The 26,220-nt window shown below is 38.1% G+C and overlaps 5 protein-coding genes across 11 annotated transcripts; 4 read left to right on the forward strand and 1 right to left on the reverse strand.

Moving 5' to 3' along the window:
- Nucleotides 1–437: 437 nt before the first annotated feature.
- On the reverse strand, nucleotides 438–6,600 carry LOC135630866 (protein root UVB sensitive 3-like). 2 transcript variants are annotated; one of them, XR_010494159.1, is made up of 15 exons: nucleotides 6,283–6,600; nucleotides 6,098–6,155; nucleotides 5,605–5,664; nucleotides 5,490–5,528; nucleotides 5,345–5,407; nucleotides 4,333–4,389; nucleotides 4,069–4,132; nucleotides 3,589–3,672; nucleotides 2,732–2,814; nucleotides 2,513–2,642; nucleotides 1,823–1,915; nucleotides 1,323–1,505; nucleotides 1,096–1,136; nucleotides 819–1,006; nucleotides 438–697 (listed from the first exon to the last, which is right to left on the reverse strand). XR_010494159.1 is itself a non-coding variant. In XM_065138130.1 (15 exons), the coding sequence occupies exons 1-15, from the start codon at nucleotides 6,444–6,446 to the stop codon at nucleotides 599–601; spliced, it is 1,362 nt and encodes a 453-aa protein (XP_064994202.1). In that variant the 5' UTR covers nucleotides 6,447–6,593; the 3' UTR covers nucleotides 438–598. The 2 variants fall into 2 exon arrangements, 1 of the variants encoding a protein (XP_064994202.1); XM_065138130.1 differs by having other exon boundaries at nucleotides 1,323–1,461; nucleotides 6,283–6,593.
- Nucleotides 6,601–6,910: 310 nt separating this feature from the next.
- Nucleotides 6,911–12,457, forward strand: LOC103973330 (phosphoserine phosphatase, chloroplastic). Of its 4 annotated transcripts, none has more exons than XR_001976523.2 (9): nucleotides 6,911–7,063; nucleotides 8,334–8,571; nucleotides 8,900–9,032; nucleotides 9,109–9,216; nucleotides 9,655–9,748; nucleotides 10,988–11,137; nucleotides 11,247–11,300; nucleotides 11,783–11,948; nucleotides 12,154–12,385. XR_001976523.2 is itself a non-coding variant. In XM_018821572.2 (9 exons), the coding sequence occupies exons 2-9, from the start codon at nucleotides 8,349–8,351 to the stop codon at nucleotides 12,277–12,279; spliced, it is 810 nt and encodes a 269-aa protein (XP_018677117.1). In that variant the 5' UTR covers nucleotides 6,911–7,063; nucleotides 8,334–8,348; the 3' UTR covers nucleotides 12,280–12,457. The 4 variants fall into 4 exon arrangements, 3 of the variants coding, with proteins under 3 accessions (XP_018677117.1, XP_018677112.1, XP_018677114.1); XM_018821572.2 differs by lacking the exon at nucleotides 11,783–11,948 and having other exon boundaries at nucleotides 8,334–8,360; nucleotides 8,439–8,571; nucleotides 12,154–12,457; XM_018821567.2 differs by lacking the exon at nucleotides 11,783–11,948 and having other exon boundaries at nucleotides 12,154–12,457.
- Nucleotides 12,458–13,572: 1,115 nt separating this feature from the next.
- Nucleotides 13,573–15,027, forward strand: LOC135631791 (uncharacterized). Of its 3 annotated transcripts, XR_010494504.1 has the most exons (3): nucleotides 13,573–13,740; nucleotides 13,923–14,085; nucleotides 14,231–15,027. XR_010494504.1 is itself a non-coding variant. In XM_065139684.1 (2 exons), the coding sequence occupies exon 2, from the start codon at nucleotides 14,236–14,238 to the stop codon at nucleotides 14,947–14,949; it is 714 nt and encodes a 237-aa protein (XP_064995756.1). In that variant the 5' UTR covers nucleotides 13,599–13,740; nucleotides 14,231–14,235; the 3' UTR covers nucleotides 14,950–15,027. The 3 variants fall into 3 exon arrangements, 2 of the variants coding, with proteins under 2 accessions (XP_064995756.1, XP_064995757.1); XM_065139684.1 differs by lacking the exon at nucleotides 13,923–14,085 and having other exon boundaries at nucleotides 13,599–13,740; XM_065139685.1 differs by lacking the exon at nucleotides 13,573–13,740 and having other exon boundaries at nucleotides 13,946–14,085.
- A 1,482-nt stretch (nucleotides 15,028–16,509) lies between these two features.
- LOC135631789 (small ribosomal subunit protein mL104 (rPPR9)-like) lies at nucleotides 16,510–18,385 on the forward strand. The gene has a single exon (XM_065139682.1). It carries the CDS (start codon nucleotides 16,588–16,590, stop codon nucleotides 18,127–18,129), a length of 1,542 nt encoding a protein of 513 aa, XP_064995754.1. The 5' UTR covers nucleotides 16,510–16,587; the 3' UTR covers nucleotides 18,130–18,385.
- Nucleotides 18,386–22,636: 4,251 nt separating this feature from the next.
- On the forward strand, nucleotides 22,637–25,866 carry LOC135631790 (COBRA-like protein 1). Its single transcript, XM_065139683.1, has 6 exons — nucleotides 22,637–22,824; nucleotides 23,413–23,492; nucleotides 23,730–24,186; nucleotides 24,513–24,672; nucleotides 24,758–25,035; nucleotides 25,273–25,866. The coding sequence occupies exons 1-6, from the start codon at nucleotides 22,713–22,715 to the stop codon at nucleotides 25,566–25,568; spliced, it is 1,383 nt and encodes a 460-aa protein (XP_064995755.1). The 5' UTR covers nucleotides 22,637–22,712; the 3' UTR covers nucleotides 25,569–25,866.
- Nucleotides 25,867–26,220: the final 354 nt, after the last annotated feature.

Here is a 26,220-nt window from a genome sequence, read left to right on the forward strand (position 1 = left end):
CACCTACTAAGGTGCCTCATCAACTCAATAGGTAGGACGAGTGGCCCACTTAAGTCAATTCTAACGTCCGATGCTCCGTACTAATTTAAGGGAATCTTTGTCGAACAGTTGTGGAACTCACTCGTACTTTTGTTAACCCGAGGTTGATTCTGAATTCTTGACATCTCGGACCACAGTAACAATAAAAAGCATACTTAATTTATGTTGGATCGCAGTGCAGTGCAGTGCAGTGCTGTTTGGCTTTACTGGATACTTTTTGTCATATCCGTGACAAGTCGAATCCTTCAAGTGTGATAACGATGATTTAGGGACCTTCTGATACTGCATATGCTTCTTTCCCTGGCGTGCGTATACAAAATTAACTATAGATATATTCTATTTCTTTTCTTGAAAAATGTCTAACTACAGAGTACAAACAAAACAGCAAGAAGAGAAACTTGAAACTCTTGAACTGACTGTTTGATTGATGATTGACAAACACATATAAAAGCTTCAGTGGTCTTATCAAAAAGAAATATTTTGGAGAGTCCAGAGATTAATTTTTCCTATGCAAGCATATTTATAAATTGAAGGTCTGAATAATACATGACATTGTACCTCAGTTGATCTTCTCCTCTGAGGGGCTTTGAGCCCAAAGAGCTCTCCAAACGATGGAACCAGATAGAAGACGCTCTGTTGCCCACCCTGCTGACTTCAACTGCAGTCGAGAAAACTAGTTCTTACGAGCATTTCGAGAAAAGACTTAAACTGTAGTTTCTTCTGGTATTCCAGTTGATGATGAGTTGTGCCGTAGAGAGTGATTTGGTTTTGAGCTGTACCTTTGCGATGAAATCATGGTAATGTTCTTCCATCCAAAGGCGGCTTTCTGTATGGAGAGATTTGGCTTTGCCGGTTAGGTTTGCGAGGATAAGAGCATGGAAGAAGGACCGCAATATATCAGCTGATGTTGCCTCTTTATGGTTGATGACCCGGATGACTCCTTTCCTCTCCATCAATAAGTAGTTCACTGGAATAAGCATGAAACAACCAAATGCATAGCTGAACAAAAAAAAAAAAGACAACAATTTGAAATCCTGCTGAAAACTAAAGTTACACCTTTCTTGTAGTGGGAACTTGCAGTTCCTGAGAGCTCCATCCTGTATTAAATCAAGTCTAATATGAGTTTGTACTCACACAGAATGAGTGGACCAAAAATGGAAGATCTTGATCATCTTGTTACGATGATCATTTGTAGTCCCTTTTTCCATCAAAGAATTTTGGAAAGTATAACTGTGGGGAAACAATCGAATATGCCTTACCGGTAAATACTTAGATGAACTTACATATCGGAATGGCTGAGAGTCGAAGCTTTAACACCCAAGTGAATGCAGTGGTGCAGCGGCTTCACGTTACCTGGCCTTTGCCAGGTGGTCCAAACAGGAAATATGTGCTCCCTCCTTGAAACCTCTCGTGGAGAAAGCACTGGTAAAGTATACAAGCATATGGTAAAACAGAGCTTCTAAGACCTGTACGAGGATATAAATTAGGTGCCAGAGCAAAGGATATTATTAAGTACGATCACAGCGATCAAGTGTCAAAGAAGATGAAGGTGCAGAATATACTGTTTCTGATTTAGGTCTTTAGCCCTTAAGAGTTTGTGATGGTTTTACCTGGTGTCAGAATATTGAACCAAACCATAGGTTCATAAATTGAATTATTCTAAGTTATGAAGACCAAACATACGGTAGAATGGTATGGTCATTGAACATAAAGCACAGAAAGCAAGATTGTAACTCAGGTCTGCTTATACTGCACCATTCATATGAAGAAATCAAATTGTTACCTGTCCTGTTCTGCATGTAATATTGCAGCAGAATTGAGCTTCTTTCACTGTTCAATGTTGATAAGGAAAGGCAACTAACAGCCTTGTAGTTTGCTGAAAAAATACAGAATGCAATTAGAATTATCATATTAAGCATAAACAAACTGGAATATCATGGTGGAAATAGTGGCTGAAAGTCGGTTTCTAGTGCCAAATGTCAGCTGTAATCTTCATATATTCATGTCCATGAATGTTGTTGGTGACATTAACCTATTCATTTGTGCAAATTAAAAGACTATTCAGCCAAAGAGTTTATCCTACCATCAGAGCATAAATACAAGAAAAATGACAGAAGTCGATCGTTCCTCCGCAAGATAAGAAGCACATTTGGTGCTGGCTTGAACCATTCAGGTCAGTACTGAGTTGATAGTTTAAAACAAGAAAGAAACCAAGCCTAACCACTTGGTATGTCAAACTCAGAGCATCCATACTACTGGGTCTGCTATGTGTACGCATGTTGAATTAGTAATTCAGGCTCAACAAAATTAAGGGTCATGTATCTATCAGCCGAGTCATGACACTAGCAGCAGTATAAGTACTTGAGTTCTAAGTAGCATGCACAAAAAATCCTAAACATAATTGGTTATGCTTACAAATTTTAATTTGTTCTCATGAATTTATAAAGGCCTGAAAGTTGCAGGTGTCGCTCACCATATATGTGGAACATGGTGAGAGACAAAAAGGAAAGCCATATAGCCACAGGATTCCCCATTGTGATATGAGCTAGCAGCATTCCCAGAGCCATTCCAACCATTGTTGCAACTGTTTCTTGACTACCTTCCTGTCAAAATTGAAAATAGAAACAATTAGCATATGCTTGTAACTATTGTTTGGCATGAGATATGAAATAATGATTTGGTGACATAGTACCTTTGCGGAAATATCTGCTGCGTTATTCTGTAGTGCGAAATGTTGAGTTAATGCTGCTCTAGTTGCTCCGCCAGCAACACCAGCTATGCAGGTAAAAAAAGAAAACTTTATTGGCATAAAGAAGTTACTCAGCTATATGAAGCCCAGTTATCTCTAGTTACAACCAGAATGTTTCCTTGGTTGAGTTTAAAGATGATGCTACAAATAACTAAATTAGTTTAATAAAAAATAACTATAAGAAAGCTAAGGCTTCATAAAGAGGCATAATTGAATATTCAGAGAAAACAGCATATGGTTGTGGAATTCATGTGTTAAATACACATTAACTAACCTCAGAAAAGATTCAAGATGTAACCAAACTACCTTAAAACACAAAGTCATTGAAGTATTATTACATAACATCCACTAGATGAAAGCTCCAGAAAAATCCAAATTGAAGCACCAACCTGATGATACTGGCTGTTAATCAAGAACAGTAAAACCAATCTGGAACTACATGGATATATCACGAAAATCATAATGCACTTCATCATAAGCATTTTTCCGGATCATCACAATAAAAGAAAATTAATTCTCAATAAATAACCAATTAATTGTGGAAAAAGAACAGTAGACATCACAATTGGACTCTGCTTTCAGTGGAGGCCTAGCTGAAGTTAATGTACCAAGTTTTGCTTACAAAGTCACACTTAGTGATTCTCTAATGATTACCAACACGGGATTCACTGCCATGTGAAGCATATATATGTGCGAAGTTACTTCAGGCCATAATCACATTAGGATTCAGAAGCAAATAATTCTTAGAAACACGGTACTGCCTGCAAGTATTATGTCGATGGAGATTGTTGTGAACTTACTGAATGATCTTGACAAGCTCCCCAAGCATACTATTACAATGAAGGCTGATGGCCACAGAGGAGACACAAGATCCATCAGCATTCCTGTGATTCAAGTATCAAAAATGCAAATTAATTTTATAGCTAAACCAGAAAGAAGAAAAGAGACCTCTAGGTTTGTTGATAAGTTCAGTCAATTCATGAAAACTGCTAAAAAGATCATAAATGATTTCTTGCAGGCAAAGACCTTGATATGTTGCAAGTCAAAACATCTAGAAAAGACTGATTTTAATAAGCGAGACCATTGAGCTTACTAAAGTATTTGCTTGAATTAGTTCAAAAAATTAATAGTTGTCACAGTGTTAAGTTGTAATCATAGATTGACCACATTTAAGTTTTGACTTATGACTTATAAAGCAAGGTTAGGTACAGTACTTTACCTGTAAATGCATCATCTTCATAACATATAACATTAAATTAGATAAATAACAACAAACTTACCAAGATCGTTCATGAAATCTGCAACTAAACGCCACATCTTTGCACTGCTGTCAAGGTTAGAACCCTGAAAAAAGATACAGAACAACAGTTTCCTGAAAACAAATGCTTGTCTATATCATAGCATGGAATACAGACATCAAAGTGCTGCTTGAGTTCTTGGTGGAAATATTATTTTTTCAAAATAAGTATCATATACATGTGAAGGAAAAGCCACAAAGCAAGTTACAAGATTTTTACAATATCTGCTAGAAGATATAGTTTTACCTGATAGAATGTGAACAAAATACCTCCAAGCATCCCAGTGAAGTCCCTCAAAAACCACTGTTGAAGTCTTCCATTCAACAGAATGTTACTAACAAGAGCAAAATATAAAATCAAAAGCAAAACAGCTTAAGCCTCTTACCAAATTAGACAACAACATACAACATGGAATATTTTAAAAAAACTACTTAATAGAACATAATGTTTTCTTTTACCCTTTTTTATTTTTTAGAAGGGATGCAAGGGACAGCAACATAAGCCACAAGGCCTTAGAAAGTCGGCCTAAATCACAATTTCTCTGGGATACATAAGCAAGATTTGTCAAACAAATCACAACCTTCAACTAGACAACCAGGCCTTTTGACTTTTAGTAAGTCCTCTTTTCAAGTTTTGTATTAGCTTGGAACTTGCTGCACTTGTTAGAGATTTCATGTCAGGTTCAATGTTTATCGTATAATTATGCCAATTCTCCTATTGAACTTACTCTAGGAAAAGATGGATGCATCACATGATATTACAATGTTCGAGTTCTGACAACGATCAACTGTGAGTCATTTCAGAAGTGTTTGATGAAACATGAGATTCAAATGCACTTTGTACTCTTACAACCATACCTTTTGCCCTCAATCCTTTTATTACCAAAAGCAAAATGATAGCAAAAGACATAAACCTATCATAAACATCTAACGTATATCACTTATCTTCTTTTAGCAAAAGACAAAAACAAAGTCAAAGCCAAAATCCACCCATGTGTATACCCCACAATCCAAAATAGGCGTCCTGAATATCCATGTCATATTATTGTTTTTTATGGTTACCACCAACTTATAGTGAAGGAAGTACCTGTCTCCTTTTTCTTTCCAGCAAGCCAACATACTGGGCCATTACTAAGAGCGATAATCAAGTGAAAATTGCATGCTTGACAGATGATGAAATTTCAAGTGACTAAAGGAACAATTTCTTGCTTTATGTTGAATCAAACACCAAAGAATCTAACTTCGAGAGAGAAAAGTACCTGAAAAGTGGCACCAATGACCGTAGCAGATTTTTCACCAACACCAATAGCACTCAAAAGAGCCTAATGAAAGTTGAATAAACCAAATTAGTCATGATGTCAACTTATCTGATCTTACAAAAGAAAATAGAGTACACAAACTTACTTGGGTAGAAAGCATGGAGCGTATGTAAGTTGAGAGTCCCTATCAGATATTCTCATTGTTAATCAGCACAAAAATGACAAATTTATTAATGCAGTGTCAAAGCCTCTGTTCTTACCTGCAAGGAGTCCCATACTTGGAAAGGAACATAATCGGGAGTCACACTGCCTGGGAATCCCTGTTATAAGAATATTTTCATGGTTTAGAAAAGAACACACCATGCACCACCTAAACGAATTTAAATTTATTTTCAAGCCAATCATCTAAAGCCCCCAAATCCCATAGTAAAAATGATATCATCAAATTTCCCATTATTTCCTCCAAAATATCCTCCTCCTCACCCTATACGATAGAAAACGACCAAGTTCTATGCTTGAGGCTGCTCAAGTTCGACTTATAACTCCTCAGAACGATTCCATAAGACACCGAAAAAATTGTTGATACAAATATCACCTTTCGTATATATTAGGGGATAATTCGATAAGCAAGCTGATGTAGCAGTGGGCCTTGATATCACCTTCTATTTCAAGGGCCTTTAGCAAAAGGAAAGCTAAGGGAAGGGGGAAAACAGATTTTGGCAACGTTCTGATGGAATCAAAGACCAATTATACCTCGGGGATGAACGCCTCAAGAATCTTCCTGCCCAGATCGTCCCATCGGCTTCCCGATCTGAAAGAAACAACCGGCGAAAGGAGGGAACCAATCAGTACCCAAAGAGAACATGAGCAAGGCGATAAACATGTGCTTCGCGATAGGGATCAATGGAGGGGAAAAGGAAACATTAATATGGATTCACCTGTAGAGGGTGAGATGGGAGCGATCGGCGGTGAGGATAGCGGTGCGGGAGAGCTTGGTAGAGGACGATCCCCTCCACTCCTCCACCGTGACCGATGGCGCAGTGCTTGTGGAAGAGGAGGGGGAAGACGAAGGAGAGGCCGGCGCTCCATTGCCTCCCTCCATGGCGGCTCTGCTCAGTTCGGATCGTTGATTTGCGCCTCTTGCGAGGGTCTATCCTCTTCGATTCATCGCCGGCGAATCCCTTAGCTAACTACTTGAACCGATCCGGGACACAACCGCACACCTCGACGACGTGCGCTGTAACTCGGGTCGGGTTCGGATTAAACGTGCTCGACCTGATCCTATCAGCGGTGTGGTGATTCTGGTTGTTTTTATCACCGTCCAGATCAAGATGGACGTTAGTGATTACAGGAGTCGCACACCTTGATGGCCTGCGCTTCAACTTGGGCCGGCTTCGGTTTAAACACGCTCGACCCGATCCGATCACAGGGCCAGCATTCACCGCAAATTCCCGAAGAAGAAAGACATTCCACACACACACACACACATATATATATATATATATATATATATATATATATATATATAACAAAATAATATTATATGTACAAGTCTTCAATATTTGTTGGTTGTTGCGTTAGAGGCCACGTCAGCCGTGACGAACGCATCGTTTTCCGATCTGAATCGCGTCTCTCGTCTTTCGTTATACGTTCCTCTCTCCGTCCGACCGCTGGCAACGAAATCGTTCTCTCCACGGTTCCTCTTTTGCTCCCTCTCAGGTGAAGACTCCCGTCTCTTCTATTGCTCTCTTCGATTTGCTTCGGCCTCTGTTGTTGATGTTTGATATTTTTGCTTTCGGAGGACGCCGAACCCTATTTGTGAGCGAGTTTTCGTGTTCTTATTTGTTTACTGTTTTGCTTGAATTCTTTCTTTTATTGTTCTTTTGGCATTGGGTATGTTTGTTGAGTGAGATCATCAGTTCGAACTTGGAAGGTTGCAATAGGCTGTGAAGAGAAAACCCGTTCAGTTTGTTTGATTTTTCGCTCATTGTAATTGAGAACCATGTTAATCTCAGCAGTCAGACTAAGAGAATTCCAGCGATAAACAAAGGGTCTGCTTGGTAATGTAAAAATTGGGCTAGGAATGGGAATGAGAATCGTTGATTCTCATGGTTAGTATTTGGATTTTGATCATCTCATTCTGTTCCAATTATCTTTAAAAGCCAGAATCCAACCGGAATCTGGTTCGTTGTTTACATCTAAAAAGTAATATACTTAACGTAAACTGAAATAAAACCATAAAATAATACAAATTTATAATATATCATAACATATTATATAACTCAAATAATATAACACAAACAACTATATATTTAAAAATTATGATTATAAAATGTATAAAATTCAGTAATATGAAATAGTAAACAAAATATGAAGTAGTAGACAATGTAGTATTGGTGAATATTACGAATTTATTTAAAAGAAAATAATAATCAATAATTATTATAAGCATATAAAATAATAAATAAAGGATAAATATTGTAACAAAAATTTTAAAAGAAATTGGTCACTCCGATTCCAATTGTACATAATTAGTCTATTTGATTCTAATTTTAGAGAAACTCGGATTCGATTCCGACAACCAACCAAAAGCCACCTGAGATCAAAGGATTGAAGAAACTAAGACATTGATTAGTGAAGTTCGTGTACCTCAAGAAATCAATCAATCCTGGCAAAAACAAGAGATAAAATTGCTGGTAACTTTCTGGATTTGTTTCACAGCTTATTGAATGATGGATATATGATGTACCTTTCTTTGTTTTAGCTTTCAGCATCTTAATGGTCTTTGTAGTGCTAGAACTTCAATTTCCACAGATTTGAAATTTCATAAATATTTATCTTGACATAGCTAAGAACCCCTGTTATTATCTGGCTTATAAGTGCATTCTGAGATGGCCTTCAAAAATCTTGCCAAGAAATGTGTGTACATTTTATATAGCTCATTGCACTCACTTTGTTTCTTGCCTAACATAATGTCGTTACTCTTTAGCCTGCAGGAAGCTTGATGGCTGGGTTGGTTAGTGCACATGTCAATCCTGTTTGCCAATCCTACAATATCTGCCGGTCTCCTCTTGTCCGATCTACCTTTTTGCAGATACCAGAAATGGCAATTAAACATCCTGTAGCTGTCATGAAACATCTTAAGCCTCTCTCTGTTGTGGCCTCATCGCTGCAACCCCCGAAGAGCATTTCTATTGCTCAGTTTAGCAACACTATACCTTCTGAAGGTTGTCCCTGAGAACTATTTGGATGTCCAGTGTCATACTTTTTTTTTGGCTAAAATAGTAAGATATGCATTACTTAGGGAAATGGGTACAAAATTTACCCCTTAAGTCAGAGTGGACAAGCTGTAGAAACTGAGAGGTCCACTCCACTCTTCGAAAAGCATAGTCTCTCAATCAGGGCATGGTTAGCCAACCAATTGGCTAACCTGTTCCCCTTTCTATACACATGGCATATGGAATTACCATCAAAAGAACTTAACAAAGATTTAATGTGTCATTCATTTTCACATTGCAGTTTTACCTTACTAGAAAATTTTCAAACATAGTGCAGAGGTGCTCAACTTCTGGCGCAGTGTTGATGCTGTGTGCTTTGATGTGGATAGCACTGTTTGTCTGGATGAGGGTATTGATGAACTTGCTGACTTCTGTGGTGCTGGCAAAGCTGTTGCAGAGTGGACAACAAAGTAATTACCCTTATTTGATGAGTTCAAATGCACCAGGAAAATAATTCTTATTTCCCTTCTTTCTATGATACTTCAGGGCTATGAGTGGATCTGTACCGTTTGAGGAAGCTTTAGCTGCTAGACTTTCTTTATTTAATCCTTCACTGTCACAGGTTAAGGATTTTTTAGAGAAGAGACCTCCCAGGTAATGCTGCTTCTTTTTATTGTTATATCAAATGTAGATAGATTTTGGTGTTTCCAATTTTGTTTACAGATCCCCAACACAAATTATCAGCGACAAGTTCTGTCAAGTTGTCTTCTCTTAGTGGATATTTTATAGATAAAGATTCTTAATATGGTTTTTGTTTGTGTATTTCTAGATATTCTACAAACTAGTTGATAGATAATAATTACAAGCTCAAAACTCCTCTTTTTTTTTATTCTTGGTTCTTGATAATTTGATCTATGAGTTGCACAATCTTATGCTAATTAGGCAGAGCCTTACAATAACAACAACCATATGCGGTAATATCCCAACTTGTACAATCTTTTTTTATCTTTAAGCACATGAATACACACATGCCTCTATTGGTGCCAACAGATACATCTTATCCTTGTTCCTGTCCTTATAATCAATGTGTAGGATTTCTCCTGGCATTGCTGAACTTACCAAAAAGCTGATGGCTCAAAACATCGACGTGTACCTTATATCTGGTGGCTTCCGTCAAATGATTAATGTATGTATCTCAACTAGTTACATCTGACTTTTTTCTGTCATTTCCATTACCATATCTTGGGAATCATCATGCACTTAAAAAAAATAAAATTATTTGTTTCGGTACTACCTTTGGGTTAAATCTTAACCAAACTGATTTTGGGTTTAGGAGTCTTGTCTGACAAATTTACATATTACTATTGATTTGTGTGTTGAATTTTTTTTCTGTGTGGATGGATCAAGTATGGTCATGTAATGTTAGTTTCATATTTGTTTTCTATGTGGTTGAATAAGTGTGGTCATATCAAGTATGACTGAGGATATTATTTTTTATAGTTCAGCACTACATAGATTTGATTCAGTGTAGGACTTATTTTGATGATAAAGTTGGATACTTAGGTGACTTTTTGAGTCTGAGTGTATATAGGTCTGTGATCCCGGAGAGGAGTTGGTTACATATTTTATAAATTTCTTTGTGACCCACCTTTCCTCAAACCGTCAAGGGATGTATGGCCGCAGGGAAGGGGAAGGAGTAAAAGATGGCGGCATCGATGAAAAGATGTTAAATAGTGGATTCTATTGTTCAAAAAATCTTGTTTCTCTTTCATTTATTTCGACTAAGAAAATCATGTTTCCTTTCCACTGATATCTCATACCTTGCATAAAGGTATATGAAGTATCTTTAATTGTGATGTATCTTCCAACAGTTGATGAATCTATGATTTGGTAACAGTTCATATATAGAAGAAAAATAAGATGTTTCTGCTAAGTTTATGATCTATCCTATTTGAGATCTTTGAAATTATCATGAAAAAGAGGGATGGCCTAGAACTAGAAATTGAATTCTCGTGGTTCTTGAAGAGTTGTTTATGCACAGTGTAATTTTTCCGGTGTACAGGTTGGGTTTTACTAGATTAGAGTAATAGGCCCAAAGTAGTTATCGTGTGAGTGGTAGTCCTTGTTAATGTTCTCTTACGTCTGATGGCAACTTCTTTTTATTTTCTTTGATCTCACACAGAAATAAGGTCACAACTTAGGCCCATTTGGGTCTTGCCCCAAAAGGAGTACTCATATGGTGCATCATGGGAGTGACTCATATACATACGTGATGTGAACAATATCGTTTTTATTTTCTCAGAATATTGGATAAGATGATAAGCCATGAGTATATTGGTTGTAATCTGATTTGTTTGAGTTTGTTGGATTTGATGCCAAAGATAAGCCAAGAGCATCATGCTGAAGATTGCTACTTTTTGTGAAGCCTGTGGCTTTGCAGCTTGGAATCCCTCTTGAGAACATCTTTGCAAATCAATTACTATTTGGGAGTTCTGGTGAGTTTGTTGGATTTGATAGCAAAGAACCTACTTCAAGAAGTGGTGGAAAAGCAACAGCTGTACAACAGATAAGAAAGGTATTGCGATTACTATGTGACATGATAAAACTCTACATTAAATGTTGCTTAATTAATTTCTTGTATCAGACAAATGTCGCTTAATTTGCATCTCTTGTATTGGATGCAGGTCCATGATTACAAGGCATTGGTTATGATCGGAGATGGTGCAACAGATCTTGAGGTAGCAGAGTCAGTTGATTTAAATAAATTTTTTATCATTAGTAGTTTTCTATGCTATGCCGTTGTTCTTTTAGATTGAATTTGATAACTATTTTACAAAACCCATACACAAGTCACGAATTTATATTAGTCTTAATCTGGCAGCTGGGAAAATTACTTTACATGAGATTGGTGATGGAATTTAAGATACCAATCATTACATAAAACAGAGAGATGCAAATTAGATCCCATCAATTAACTTATATTGTGACAGCTCAAATATTTGTAATTGAACCATATGCTGAGTTTAAATTAACCTTACACAATAATATAAGTGAATCAAGGAGGGTTTGAGGGTTTAGTTGCTCAGCAAGATAAGATGCTTTCTTAAAGCGTAATCTTTTATTCTAACATAAATCAAATCATTCGGTAATGATTATGATTCTCTGAGATAAGATTATTATCATCTAATTTCTTTTTATTATGTTCCTGAATTCTCTCCAGTGAGAACACCTTTGGTGGGCTTTCATTGCTTACACAAATAGGTGTATAAAATTGATCAAAGTGAACAAGTTCTCTTATCAATTAAAAGAAAGAAGTTGGGTGGAGAATGAGATTAAATATCCAGCTCATGATTCTTGCATGGTTCAGACTACATTAGATGCTGAAGGTAATCAATCTAAACCAAACAAATTATTTCAAAAGGTCCTGAACTATTAGTTACCGTCACCTATCTTTAGGTGTTTCTGTAGTATAGAGGACCTGGAAAGTTAAAAAAATGGCAATCATTTTGGTGCTTTTACTCCATTTCAAATTGACATTCAAGAGTAGTAAGCTTTTCTCATCTCTCTCTTTCCTTCCGAGTTGTTCTGAAGGCAAAGAAACCAGGTGGTGCCGACTTATTTATATGCTTCGCCGGGGTTCAGATGCGAGAAGCAGTTGCAGCAAAAGCTGATTGGCTTGTCTTTAACTTTGAAGAATTATTGACCTCCATGTCATAGTATTTGCTTTGCGAGGTCGCCTTTTTTTTTTTTTTTCTGGTCCTGTTTGAAATATTGTTTTATTTGCGCTGCTTTCTCATGTCAAATAGTTGTCTTTATTTGATTATTGATGGCCTCTGATGTGTTATTTTTGAGGGATAATGAATGCAGCTAGGCTGTGCATGATGAGTTGAATGCATGTCTTGCTTTGCTTCTTGGTTGATACAAACCATGTTAGTTGGCATAGAACACAACAGACATTGCATGCTGTTGTTAAGTTGTTGTCAAATTTCAAATCTTTCTTTTCTTTTTTATTCCCTTTTATGTTTTCAGAAAGAAGAGTTTTTTTTGTTCTTTTGGCATGGAAGGATTAGGTTTAACTACTTTTGTCACTAGTTCATTATAACAAAAATACCTGGTGCATGCTTAAATTTTATTGGGACATGCTGGGATGATGCTTAAATTTTGCTTCGAACCCGCATGCACAAGAAACCTTTGGAGTGCGTCCGAGGGGTCTTTGATGTTTGATCTGTTGTCGACCTGCACAAAATCGAGTAAGGTTCTTGATATGGTGAATGGAGTAGGTATGATGGATAAATTGTGAATCATTTCGATTACTATGGTCTTAGTGAATCTTTTATGATTGATCAAATTAAAAAGAATGTTTTTAACATATTTTATATTCATATAATGTCCAGTTGATTGGGGGCCTCAGCCTCCTCCTTATGTTGATTTGATTGTCATATGTCAAACCTTAGTTGAGGATAAATATTTTCATCTTCAGGATCAAATATCATTTTCATCACTTATTATTTAAAAATAAAGAAATAATTAATTTTATTTTAATCCTTTCACATGCTAACACTGTCCTTAGCTGTACATTTAAAATTTCCATAATGTGAACTTTGGAATGCATCACTTGTTTATTTATTCTTAATAATATAAAACGGTACTGGTTTTCGATAAATTATCGAAATCGATCGCCCATTAACACGAATCAAAATGATATGTCGTGGTAGCGAGCACGCATGCATTCGACGCACGAAAGCACGAAAACACATTCATCACCGTTTGATCTAAGGTGGACGGCAGACATAAGATGGCCCATGTGGGACCCATAAAATGAACGCCGACTCTTGCAGACACGTCAACTCGTTACCCGGACGGTTGCTCCCGTTAAAAGTGCACATAAAGAGGAGACCACTTGGGACCCACGTATGTACCCCGTCGCTGTCTCGTAAGGTAACGGATTGGGTGGGGGTACTTCTATATACGATTAAGTGCTCTCTTTCTCTCCCTAAACAGCGGAAGAACGAATCGCTTTCCGGTTTAGATTCTTCCCTTCCTCTCGCGCATTGCGAACCTCCAATTGCCGCTCGGATCGCAGAAGAAAGGGCGGTACTAAACCCTAGCCCTAGGACGCAAACGATCTCCTACCACCTGCGGAAGGTTGGGGAACTGCGTGCCCTTCCCTCTCGACCGGTTCGTCCATCTCAGTCGCTCAATCTTTTTATGATGAATTATCTCCATTTCTCGAGGAGATTTTTTAGCATCTCAGTTCTTGTTTTTTGATTTTGCATTTTCTTTTGATCCGTTTTTCTTGTGGTGTGGGTAAACCCTTATTCTCCTCTCGCACGCCATATGTTCGACCGATGGCTCCATAGAATTTTCGTCAGCGACAGCCATGCTTGCAGCTGCCCTTTTGTTGTCTGCACCGAGCGATGCCACTTCTATGGAACCATATTTTGAGATTCACTATGAAGAGTTGAACCCCTTAACCATATCACGGGTTTGATTTTGAGAAAAATAGATCGAAGTGCGACCAAGGTCTTTACTGCCTTTGTTGTGGAATCTGATCGTCACTCTGTTAATTTTTGCTAGTAAATATCATAAAAGAACATTCTTTTGTTGTGTTATATTAATTTTATTTCCTTCGCCTTTTCTGATTTCTTTTTTGTTGAACTTATGACAGTCGCAATGAGCCGCCCATCGATGACACCGCAAAAGAGGGCACAACCTGACTCACAAAGTCAACCTCCTGCTCTACCTGAAAATGAGCGGATTCTCTATGAATTGATCAAAAGCAGAAAGAACATGGGGATTTGGACAGCTGACATGAAAAAAGAAACAGGTCTTCAGAATATTGTTGTTACTAAGGCTCTCAAATCACTCCAGAACAAGAACCTCATAAAAGATGTTGTTAATGTTCACAATAAGGCAAGAAAAATTTTCATGGCTGTAGAGTTTGAACCATCAAAGGAAGTATCTGGTGGTTCATGGTATTCAGAAGGAAGCCTTGATACGGAGTTCATTAATATTTTGAGGAAGATGTGCTTGAAGCACATTGAAGAGCTCAAGGTTGCGACCATCGAAGATATCTGGAAATCCATTTCAGCCTCAGGAGTACTGAAGGTGGCATGTACCATGCAGCAGGTACTGGAGATTGTGCGTGCATTGGCTTTGGACAAGGAGATTGAGGAATTGAAGAGCACTGGAGTAGGTGAGTTCTCTACGGTTCAAACCGGAAAGGTGTGCTACAGGAGTTTGAGAGGTAGAGAAGCTCCCAGAGTTGGTCACTTATCGTCGATTCCTTGTGGAGTGTGTCCGCGGATAAGCGAGTGCACGCCTGATGGTGTTATATCACCAAAGACCTGTGTGTATTACAACAAATGGCTCAAACTGGAGTTCTAGATTCAAACTGGTTGTTGAGGTCGTTGTCTACACTGTCATCCAAAACTTTGCTAAGGTCTTTCTTTCCTCCTTTTTTCCCTTGTGTTTGCTACAGATTCACCTTTTTAGCCTATGTTTACATAACCTCAGTTTCATTTTTCTGCCATTTTCTTTTCCGAAGAATGGATAGTTTAATCGAAAAGCTTCATAAGATCATACCACTCTATACTGTGGTAAATCTCTTCAGCCTAGTTGGTTTAGGCCTTGATTCCTGATGGTAAGGTCTTGATTTGAAATCTGCTTTCGTCAAATTACTTTTATTCACAATCTTGAGCCTTGGTAGCACTGCAAATAAAGGAAATGATGATGCATCTACACGGACATATTGCAAATTGTGTAGCTTATGTTGGACTGTCCCAGTCAAGATAAGGAAATAATGATGCATGGAATTGGCTTGGTTCATAAAACCTAGAAAGAGAATGTAAACTGAGGATAACAATCTATTGACATAGAAAGAGAATGTAACTAGGCATTACAAAGAAAGCTTAGACTATCTGGTCATTTCCAATCCTTTCCGTTTTATTGGAAGTGGAAACACCCACTGCACAAGTGTGCATAGAATATCTGGAGTGAATGCAATTTATCATCTCTTGCAGCCAATGCCAGATGACCAATCAACTTGCACAGAAGCTAAACATGATCAAACAAGCTAAGGTTAGTATAGACTAGTTCTGTCTTGATCAAAGAATCCTTTGTTTTTGTTTGCACTCAATTGGCCACCGGCAACAGCAATCTATTCTGCCCCAAGAAGAAGGTTATCTGACAAAAGCAACTATGCACACAGAAGAATTTACTGACTGGTGCTAAGATTTCAAGGAGGAAGTCACAGATTCACCCAAGTATTCCTACCTATGGAATATGACTGCTCCTGAAAAATGCTTGTGAATGGTGAGTTGTGTTTCCCGGTTAAAAGAAGTCCTGAATTGTCATTCCTTGGACAGCTTTCTTGACCCTGTTCTCTTCCTTCTGCCTATGTTAGAGGCGTTGTACTAGAGAGGTTCAAGAAAGCTGTTGAAGGGAATGGTTGTACAATGCGCTATATCTTTCTAAGCTGAAAGGTGTGTATGTTGTATCCATTTGTTCTGTTAAATGTTGTCATAAAAGTGGTTTCATTGTGTGTGTGGGAAATAGTTGTTTACATTTGTTACAATTATAATGATTTAATATTTTTAGAATTTTGAATATTCTATAATAAATCATAAGTAATCATATTTTAGGTCAATTGCATGTTTTGATTCATTAAATATCATGTTTTGATTTTTGCAAACCGTCCAATAATGATGCACGGGCGGCGGAGATTCGACAGTAGAAGGATACACCAGTGGGGTGTGGGGTTGTGAGAAAAGAAAAAAGAATAAAATTAAAATTAAAAATATGATGAATAATAAAATAATTTTAGAAGTTCCAAAAACACGAGCTGATGGCGTTCGAGTGTAGCATTCCCGATAGCACTTTAGCTCTGTGCTCCCGCTCGAAACACTTCCTTTAGGGTTTCGGAAGTGTTTCCCTTTTGTTACCGACCCACGTTATTGGCGACTTCTAAAAACCCTTCTTCTGTTTAGTGCTGCTGCGCCCCAATTTTGCAGACACCGGAACACAATGTGGCGACCCCCACGCCCGCCGCCCCTACGCTACTTCCTCCGCCGCGTCCTCCCTGGCCCCTCCCCCTCCCGTTCCCGATCCATTTCCCATTCCCCATTCCCGCCTTTCTGCCCTCCGATCCCTCTTCCATTCTTTCCCTCGACCATCCGATCCTTCTCCTCCTCCTCCTCAGCATCCGCCGTCGCCTACTCGGACCTTGCCCGCTCCATCTCCGCCGATCTCGTCAAGCTCTCCTCCCCGGCCGATCCTTCTTCCTCTGTCCTCGACCTGCCCGGCCACTTTTCCCTTCACTTCTCTGATGTCCGCTTCAACACCCGGCTCCTTGCTGAGGTCCTCGACCTCTCCCGCGCCGCTGGCCGCTCCGCCGTCGACCTCTACCGCTGGATCGTCCGCCATCGCTCCTTCACCCCCTCCGATGAGTCCCTCTCTTTCCTCGTCCACTTCCTCGGCCGTCGCAATGACTTCAAGGCCGTCTACGATCTCTTCTCCGAGTTCCGTCGCGCAGTCGGCCCCCTCTCCTTCCGCGCAGCCCTCGACCGCCTCGTCCGCGCCGGCCGCGCCGCCGAAGCGCTCCGCTTCTTTGATGCCGCTCCTGTAGATCTCGGCATCCACCGTGACCGCTCCGCCCTCTCCTCCCTGGTCGCCACCCTCACTGAACACGGATTTCCTGGCTATGCTGAGCGTGCGGTGAAGCGCTACGCCAACGAGGTCTTCCCAGACGAGGAGATCTGTACTGCTTTGATCCGGGGGTGGTGCGCTGCCGGGAAGCTTGAGGAGGCCCGCCGGCTTATGGGAGAAATCCTCCGGGGAGGGTTTGAGCTCGGAACACCTGCCTATAATGCGATCTTGGATTGTGTTTGTCGGCTTTGCCGGAAGAAGGACCCACTTCGACTGCAGCCAGAGGCTGAGAAGATTCTCTTCGAGATGGAATCATCCGGTATCCCTCGTGATGCCGAGACCTTCCGCGTGCTCATCACCAATCTGTGTAAGATCCGGAAGACTGAGGATGCCTTGAAACTGTTTAGGAAAATGAGCGGATGGGGGTGCTCAGCTGATGCAGAGACCTACTTAACCCTCATCCGGAGCTTGTTTCAGGCTGCTCGGGTATCCGAGGGGGATGAGATGGTTGGATGGATGCGGTCGGCCGGTTTCGGGGATAAGCTTGACAGGAAAGCCTACTATGGATTTATCAAGATCTTGTGTGGAATCGAACGGGTGGAGCATGCAGTGAAGGTGTTTCGGTTGATGAAAGGATATGGTCATGCTCCTGGGGTTAAGACTTATAGTTTGTTGATAGAGAAGTTGGCTATGCACAATCAGTCTGACAGGGCAAATGCCCTCTTTAGTGAGGCAGTGGCACGTGGGGTGCCGGTGACACCTAAGGTATATAAAGTTGATAAGAGGTTTGTGAAGGTGAAGGAGAAGAAGGTGAAGAAGAGGTTGACGTTACCAGAGAAGACGAAAATGAAAAGGAGGCGGCTTAAAATGCTGAGATTGAGCTTCGTGAAGAAGCCGAAATTAATGCGGAAGATGACTTGATTTCACAAATGTGGTAAAGATGCTGTTTCATCTGTCCTTAACTTTATGTTGTTGACTACATTTAGCACATTTTTACGTGCTACAGTTCAGAAATTCCAGCCCAAATTTAGCACACCATTTTAGAATTTCAATAATAAGTCTCTCATCCTTGTGTCTTGTTCTTGGTAAATAGAGATTTAATGGATCATTATCTGCAAGATTATTGTATTGTGTAACTTCAGTTCAACGAAAGTTTTATCCAGTAGCATCTGCATAATTCTCGGTCTTCTATTGAGTTGGGAAATGATTATGTTATACATAGTGTCAAATGCAGGCTGTTGATACAGCATTTTGTTGTGCATTGTCACCTCTTTGCCAATGTTAAGTGATCAAAGACTTGGGAACTGACTAAGCTAGGCTTGATCAGACATTACCCTTTATGTTGTTAAGCTCCAAACAAATTAGGCATATGATAACCACAAGTCCACAAACATGAAATAAGGATTCTTGTGATAATATTGATTCTGAGCTGGATTTATGGATCCTTGTCTTTCAAAATTATTCAAGGAATTTGCCTAATATTGTTGTGAACTTATGCCCCTCCATACAATGTGATAATCAACTTATATAGGGGTTTCTCTCCTTTTTCAGAGGCATTGATTAGATGATAATCATTGACCTTAAAGAAGCCCTTTTCTTTTTATATTTGCTGATACTATTATACTGATCTTATTTCGATTGTTCAAAATCAACTTAACTGCCATGCTATTATTCTCGTCATTCATTATATGTTTGTCACATGCATTTTAAGAATATGATTGTCCTTACCGCATTTTTATGAGTCCCAGCAGAAAGCAACAGTAACACCATGTCCTAAAATTGAGATTAGTGTTAAGCATTGACAAGTGCTCTTCGACGTTTCTTTTATGCGTATATAGTTAGCTATCCTTCTTGCATTCATGTATATGCCAAAGTTGTAACTAAATCTTTAGCTCCTTAATTTCTTGATATCAAAAGAGGTTTCATTGTCGATCTTCCTAACATCATACCTTTTGCCATCATTTTTTGAAAAGCTCTTTTTACATTGTTTTTAGTTATACACTGTGGGCCTCAGTGTGTCAAAAATACTCTTTATTATTGACCTTCTGGCAAAGACCTTTGTTTTTTTAAAGATATGATTCTTTTTTATCATTGTATAAAGTTATAGTTATGTATAAAGTTATTTTTTTACAAATGGTAAATGATAAATATGGGATTCGAACCTAGAACCTTACGATAAACTGTTAAAGTTTTTACCAGCTAAATTAGTTGATAGCTTCGAATCATTTGTTGTTCTTTGTTTTAGATGTCATTTGGTAAACGTATATCTTATAATGAACCAAGATTCAGCAGAACAATTGTTCTGCTGTATACTGTGAAATATATTGTCTAGTTATTTCCTAACAGGTTTTGTTGGTTTTCATGCCATATCTTTGTGATATCCCATGAATTTTCTCCACCAATTTTTCACCAGCGCAAAAGGTTGGTAGCCTCTCAAACAACTCTAGGTTCCACCAAATATCGACTATTGACTAAGAAAATTGTATTGATCCCAGCATTACCCTATGGATCTAAGCATATTAGGAAACATGGTATATCTCTATGCTGCATTTTCATTCCTGGTTCTGAAGGCTTGTACTTACTGTTGTACTTTTGTTATACTTTTTTATGCATTTAGGAAGATCTACTTACTGTTGTGGAATGCATGTGTGCAAAACCTAATGCCCAGTTACAATGTATTTTTCTCCAAGTATTCTGTGGGGTAAACCATTTTTAGGAAATCGTTGCTACTGCCATATGGCCTGCTTACATGAAGCTATAGTTTATCTCCACTGGGAACACCTATGGTTTTTTTGTTCTTGAACCACATTTCTGCTGCTGCACTTGTTTGCTGCTATCTTTTATGTTATTGTGACATTGTTATTAAATTTCTACATTATTGTTTAGAGTTATTCTTGATTCTAAATTAGGGTATTCAAACTTAATGCATGTGTAGTTCAGTTTTTAGAGTAACTTGGTTGCAAAAAATTGGGTTTGTAAAGAACTTTTTAGTCCTTGATCCACTTTTTTGACATTATGTTTTGTCCAAGGTTGAAGTCGATTTATATGCCTAATGCAGTACAAAGAATAATTTTTGATAATTTATTTGATGATAATTTATATTAAAATGTAATTTGTTGTTTGATAAAAAAAATTAGGTGTGTTTGAGAATGCATTTGAAATGTGCATATCGAGAGTCGTATATTTTAAATATGATTTCATGTACGATAAGTTTTAAATTGTATTTGGTTTGGATGTTAATGTTATCTTAGCATTAGCACTTTAATTTTTTTTAATATTTTAAATTATTTTATGATACTATTTAAAATCATAAAATTAACCCAGTGAAAAATTAGCATGAATTTTGTTTTTTATAATATGAAAATTTATATATTTTTTAATTTTTAAAGATTATTTTATATTTATTAATATGATTTTATTTAGTTATTTATTTATTTATTATATATCTAGGTATATGAAATTTATTTGTAAGATTATAGTATATTTTATTTATTTAAAATAAAAAATATAAATTTAATAAATATTTAAAATATAATTGATTTATTGTTTACTAAATACTATGCACAACTGTACATTTAACTTGAGATTTCTTCTTCAAATGCATATTAAAGAGATCAATATATTCTCATATATGATAAGTTTTTGTGTTTTTTTTAGATTCTCCTTTGCTATTATTTTTTGTATTGATAGTTGAGTTGAGTCTAATTTGATTTTACTAGAATTTTGAAATGAAATATAAATAATAGCTTTTGATAATGTATTTGATGATAATTTATATTAAAATGTAACTCGATCTACAGTTGACTTTGTTTGACCAATTTAATCGTAAGGCGACAATTCGTTATCGATTTGTTTGAACTCTCTATTGAGAATCGATGTTGTCCATTTGATCATAAATCGAACTGTTGGCATCAAAATTAGAAAGATAAAAAGCAACAAAAGGGAGAATCATATCTCCCTCTCTCTCTCTCTCTCTCTCTCTCTCTCTCTCTTACCATAATGGAAGCGCATGTTAGGGATGTTTGTCCATTTCTATGGGACAATACTCACCTACTATGGAATTGGCCACACCAATCTATGGGACAATACTCACCTACTAATGACTCTACGTTCAGCTGTCATGCGATGGAATCAAATTCTACTTGCCCAATCAATCAACATCCATTCCCATACTCCCCCTTTCCACACGTCTGTCCATTTCTTTCATTGAAACCAAGCCAACTGCTGCTCTCTCTCTCTCTCTCTCTCTCTCTCTCTCTCTCTCTATCTCATTCGGTGCAGCTGATTCCAGGAGACGTACACCTTTAGCTGTTCGTGTGCTGTAGCCCACCAAGCATGGTTTTGTTGGCCCTGAAACCATTTCAAACACTTGAGAACTAATTATTTACTTATGATACATAAAATGATGATTAATAAAGCCTCTTCAAGAAACCTAACACCATATATTATGGCCATAGAAGACAAGAAAACATTGGTTTCAATGCCAAGTCAAAGTCTCTCGAAATTACTCATGACAAAGACCACATATTTGAAGTTTCAAGGTATCATCTACACCACACACACACACACAGACGTGGCCCACATTGGGTCGAAAGTTCTCAAGTATAACAGCGGGTTGACTTTGATCGTTCGAGGTGGATTGCACGTCAGATAGATACTCTTGAAATCCAAATCAATGGACCCACCTGTTCAGCATGAACTCTTCCTACCTCATGTCTGCAGCCATCACATGATGTCCATAAGTTTGGCTTACATCATCATCTTAATCATATAAAAAATGAATAAAAAAATAAAAAAATTAATTATATATTATCTCTTATAGTTAATCATTTTTAATATCTCCATCTTTACAATTTTTAAAATTATATTAGATAGTGAAACTTTCAGATTCATATATAAGATTAAAAAAATTATTGAAGTAATAGAATCAAATATTTTAATTTTATAAATATAATAATCTTAATATAGTTTTTTTAAAAAAATAAGGATTGAGATATTAAAAATAATTAATTATAGAGAACAATCTATAATTAACTCTATTAATATTAATTAATTAATTAAGTTTTTTGTTTTTTTTTTTCATCTTTTGGGGAAAGATAATATGGTGTAATAAAAGGCATAACCATCATTTCCAAAGATATTATTGGCAGAACAATTCAGGGTTGACTTGGAAGTCCTAAAACCAAGGATGACAGTTGGGATTTCGAATTGATTTGTCGAGAGCTCAGCCAAATCACTTAACACTTCCACGAGACCTTTTCTTCTTTCCCATTTGAATGATCCAAATAGGTCAGAGATGAGGAGGCTCTCTCGAGTCCGCACGCTTTACCCTCGAGCCAGGGGCGATTCGGTCTTCTTGGTGGACGGTGGTGGACTGTGGAAAGGTCGCTAATGTGTGCTTTGCAGCTATCTATATATATAGCACTCCTTCCGGGAATCGTCTCCCTCCCTCCCTCCCTCCCTCGCCATTGCTGCAGAGGAGAAGCTCCGATCGGCGAACGGGGATGGACCTGAGCTCCTCCATCTCCACAGTTAGGAGACACACGTCAAAGATCGCACCTTTGGCTTCTACCCCGGTGTTGTTTATACTCCTCTCGTCCCTCGCTTCGACGGCAGGTCAGTCCCCGCCTCTCCCCTCTCCGTCGAGCTTTCTCCATTCTTCTCAAGACTCGTTCTTTTTGGATTAGAACCCCAATATTCGATTCAATTTTCTCGAGTTACGGGTCTTCAGAGTCATCTTCTGCTGGAGATTATCCTCTGTGTTTCGAGACGTCAGACGATTTGGGAAAGGGGAGATTTTTTTTTCCCCTTTGCGTCGCCTACGAGTCGACACTGAATAGAAACTCGGATTCAGATTTATAACCTTTATCTGCAAAACTCTTATAAAATTGATGGTTTTGTTTTCATGATTAATGTCGATTTTATCCAAGTTTTAACCTATATTTGTTTGTCAAGAGATTCATATCTTGCAAGAGAAAGTAGTATTTCTAAGAGAGAAACAAAGAGTCCATTGCTTACACCATCGAGAAATTAGCCGTCGGTTTCAATGATTTGAGACAGTTTGTATTCTTTTCCATGCTCATGGTGTAAAGAATGTGCTTCCCTCCACATATACTATATTTCTATGGAGTGTTTTGTTTTCCTATAAATTATCTGATTTCCGATGCTGTTCACTAATTCATGCTTCAAATTCTGCTTATGCAGAAGCTTACGATCCGCTAGACCCGAATGGGAACATAACAATCAAATGGGATGTTATGCAGTGGGCGCCAGACGGCTATGTTGTAAGTAAATCTTTGATGAAACTATGGGATGCCCAAATGACAACTCTATGCATGTCACCTAGCAAAAATGTTGTGTGTGAGTTGTAAGTTAAGACAGCTGAAAGATCGCTGAAAGATCGCAAATGTTATACTTTTGTTTTCTTTCTGAGATTAATGTTTTGTGTGAGTTGTAAGTTAAGACAAATGCTATTTAAACTGCAGCAAATTGTTTGATCTGATTGATTCATCTTCTCTCAGGCCGTCGTTACAATATTCAATTTCCAGCAATATCGCCACATCCAGGCGCCTGGGTGGATGCTCGGATGGACATGGGCAAAGAAGGAGGTGATCTGGTCTATGGTAGGAGGGCAAGCTACCGAGCAGGGTGATTGCTCAAGGTTTAAAGGGAACATTCCACATTGCTGTAAGAAGGATCCATCCGTTGTTGATCTGCTTCCTGGAACTCCATACAACATGCAAATTGCCAACTGCTGCAAGGGGGGCATAATTAGTTCGTGGATTCAGGATCCCGCCAATGCCGCAAGTTCATTCCAGATCAGTGTGGGTGCAGCAGGCACAACCAACAAGACTGTCCGTGTGCCCAAAAACTTCACTCTGAAGTCTCCCGGCCCCGGGTATACATGTGGAGCTGCAAAGATTGTAAAACCTAGTAGGTTTGTCTCGCAAGATGGAAGAAGAACCACCCAAGCTCTGAGTAAGTTATGATTAAAACTTCTCAGGTTATTGGACTAATCATAACACAAATTAGCTTTTGGATTAGATATCAAGTTTCTGTTGCAAATAAAACTAGTGCAGCCAAAATTTCATTCATCTCATGCAGAAAACTTTGTTACGAGAAACAGATTGTCGGCTGCTTAGTGCTATTCCTGTCTGAATCTTTGGAAGTTTCATAAAAGCAGAATAAGCTCCACCCCCATATTTTTGGTGATTATTGGGAACATAGGACTAGCGGATATTAAGAATTGGATCTCAAGAAACTATTCTCCCTTTTTCTAAGCTTTTTTCGCTGTTTGGTTGCAGTGACATGGAACGTTACATGTACATACTCCCAGTTTCTTGCTCAGAAGACACCTACATGCTGTGTATCGCTTTCATCCTTTTACAATGATACGATTGTCAATTGCCCAACATGCTCCTGTGGATGCCAGAATAACATAACCCAACCGGGTAGCTGCGTGGAGTGAGTTTTGTGATAATTTTTCTTATATTTCCATTTGGTATATTTAGTTAATTCAGTGATGATAATTTCTTTCCTACTGCTACAGGGGAGATTCGCCGTATTTAGCTTCTGCAATCAACGGTCCTGGAAAAAGCAGTTTTACACCTTTGGTCCAGTGCACATCACATATGTGCCCAATAAGAGTGCACTGGCACATCAAACTTAACTACAGGGAGTATTGGCGTGTAAAGATTGCAATAACAAATTTCAATTACCGCATGAATTACACACAGTGGAACCTCGTCATCCAGCATCCCAACTTTGACAATCTCACTCAAATCTTCAGTTTCAATTACAATTCACTGACCCCATATGGAGGCATAAGTAAGTTATTATGATTCATTTTAGTTGTCACAGTTCAACATATTGCTGATACCTAAATGACCTTGCATGACAAGGAGACACCTTATCCTTTGGCTTTTACGTTAGAAGATGATCCTTTATTATTATTCATGATAACCTTTTGTTTTAGAAATTTGATGCGATAGCATCATAGACTATACTTGCAGTTCTTAATTTCTCTTTATTAGTGACATTTTAAGTAGGTTTTTTGGTATGCAGATGATACTGCAATGCTTTGGGGCATCAAATACTACAATGACTTGCTGATGCAGGCAGGACCCTCTGGAAATGTACAATCAGAACTTCTGTTCCAAAAGGATCCATCAGCCTTCACCTTCCAGAAAGGATGGGCTTTTCCGAGGCGAATATATTTCAACGGCGATAACTGTGTCATGCCGCCTCCAGATGCATATCCAAGGCTACCAAACGACAGCCCTCAACTCAAAGGGTCTTTATGTCTTCCGGTGATCATTCTTTGGGCCACTTTGACTTGGTTGCTGATTTATGTTCAATAGAACCTTGGGCTCCTCGAGAATTTCCGACTTATTTCTTCTCTCAACACATACCAGTGGAAAGTTGTCCGAAACAAGAAGAGGAGGATTTGCTCTCCTACAGAAGCAGTTTGGTCTGCAGTCCAAAAAAATTGCTTCTACTGTAATGTAAATTAACTGTTTGGATTCCATTCATTCTTGCAAACTTTTGGCTTCTTGTAATTTACTTTTTGGTTTCTCAGATGTTTGCAAGAGAATGAAGTCCAGAACAATCTGTATCTAGTAAGATTCATAAAGAAGTGAACTGTTTGCTGCGGAAAAAGGTCTTTTTGTTCTTCCTTTAATCATTTCCTGCTTCTTGTCTCGATAAGCATGTCTCTCATCTGCAAAAGAATTAGTTGTTGAATTGTGTCATTTTGGTATTTTTAGGTCATAGATTGATGCATCAAAATGTCACATAGTGATTTTTTTAATGAAAAATATATATTACATTAAATAACGTATATGACATTTGAACACGAATCATTTGTGCTATACACTAATAGATATGGATGTCTCAACAGAAATACTCTTTATATTTTTTATGTTTTCGTTAATAATGGGGGAATGATGAAAAACTTTCTATATTTGGCATGGCATTGCTCTTTCTGAGTAGAACTCGAGGCGTCTACCTATG

This window comes from Musa acuminata, chromosome BXJ3-2 (genome assembly GCF_036884655.1).
Source record: "Musa acuminata AAA Group cultivar baxijiao chromosome BXJ3-2, Cavendish_Baxijiao_AAA, whole genome shotgun sequence".
Classification (NCBI taxonomy): Eukaryota; Viridiplantae; Streptophyta; class Magnoliopsida; order Zingiberales; family Musaceae; genus Musa; species Musa acuminata.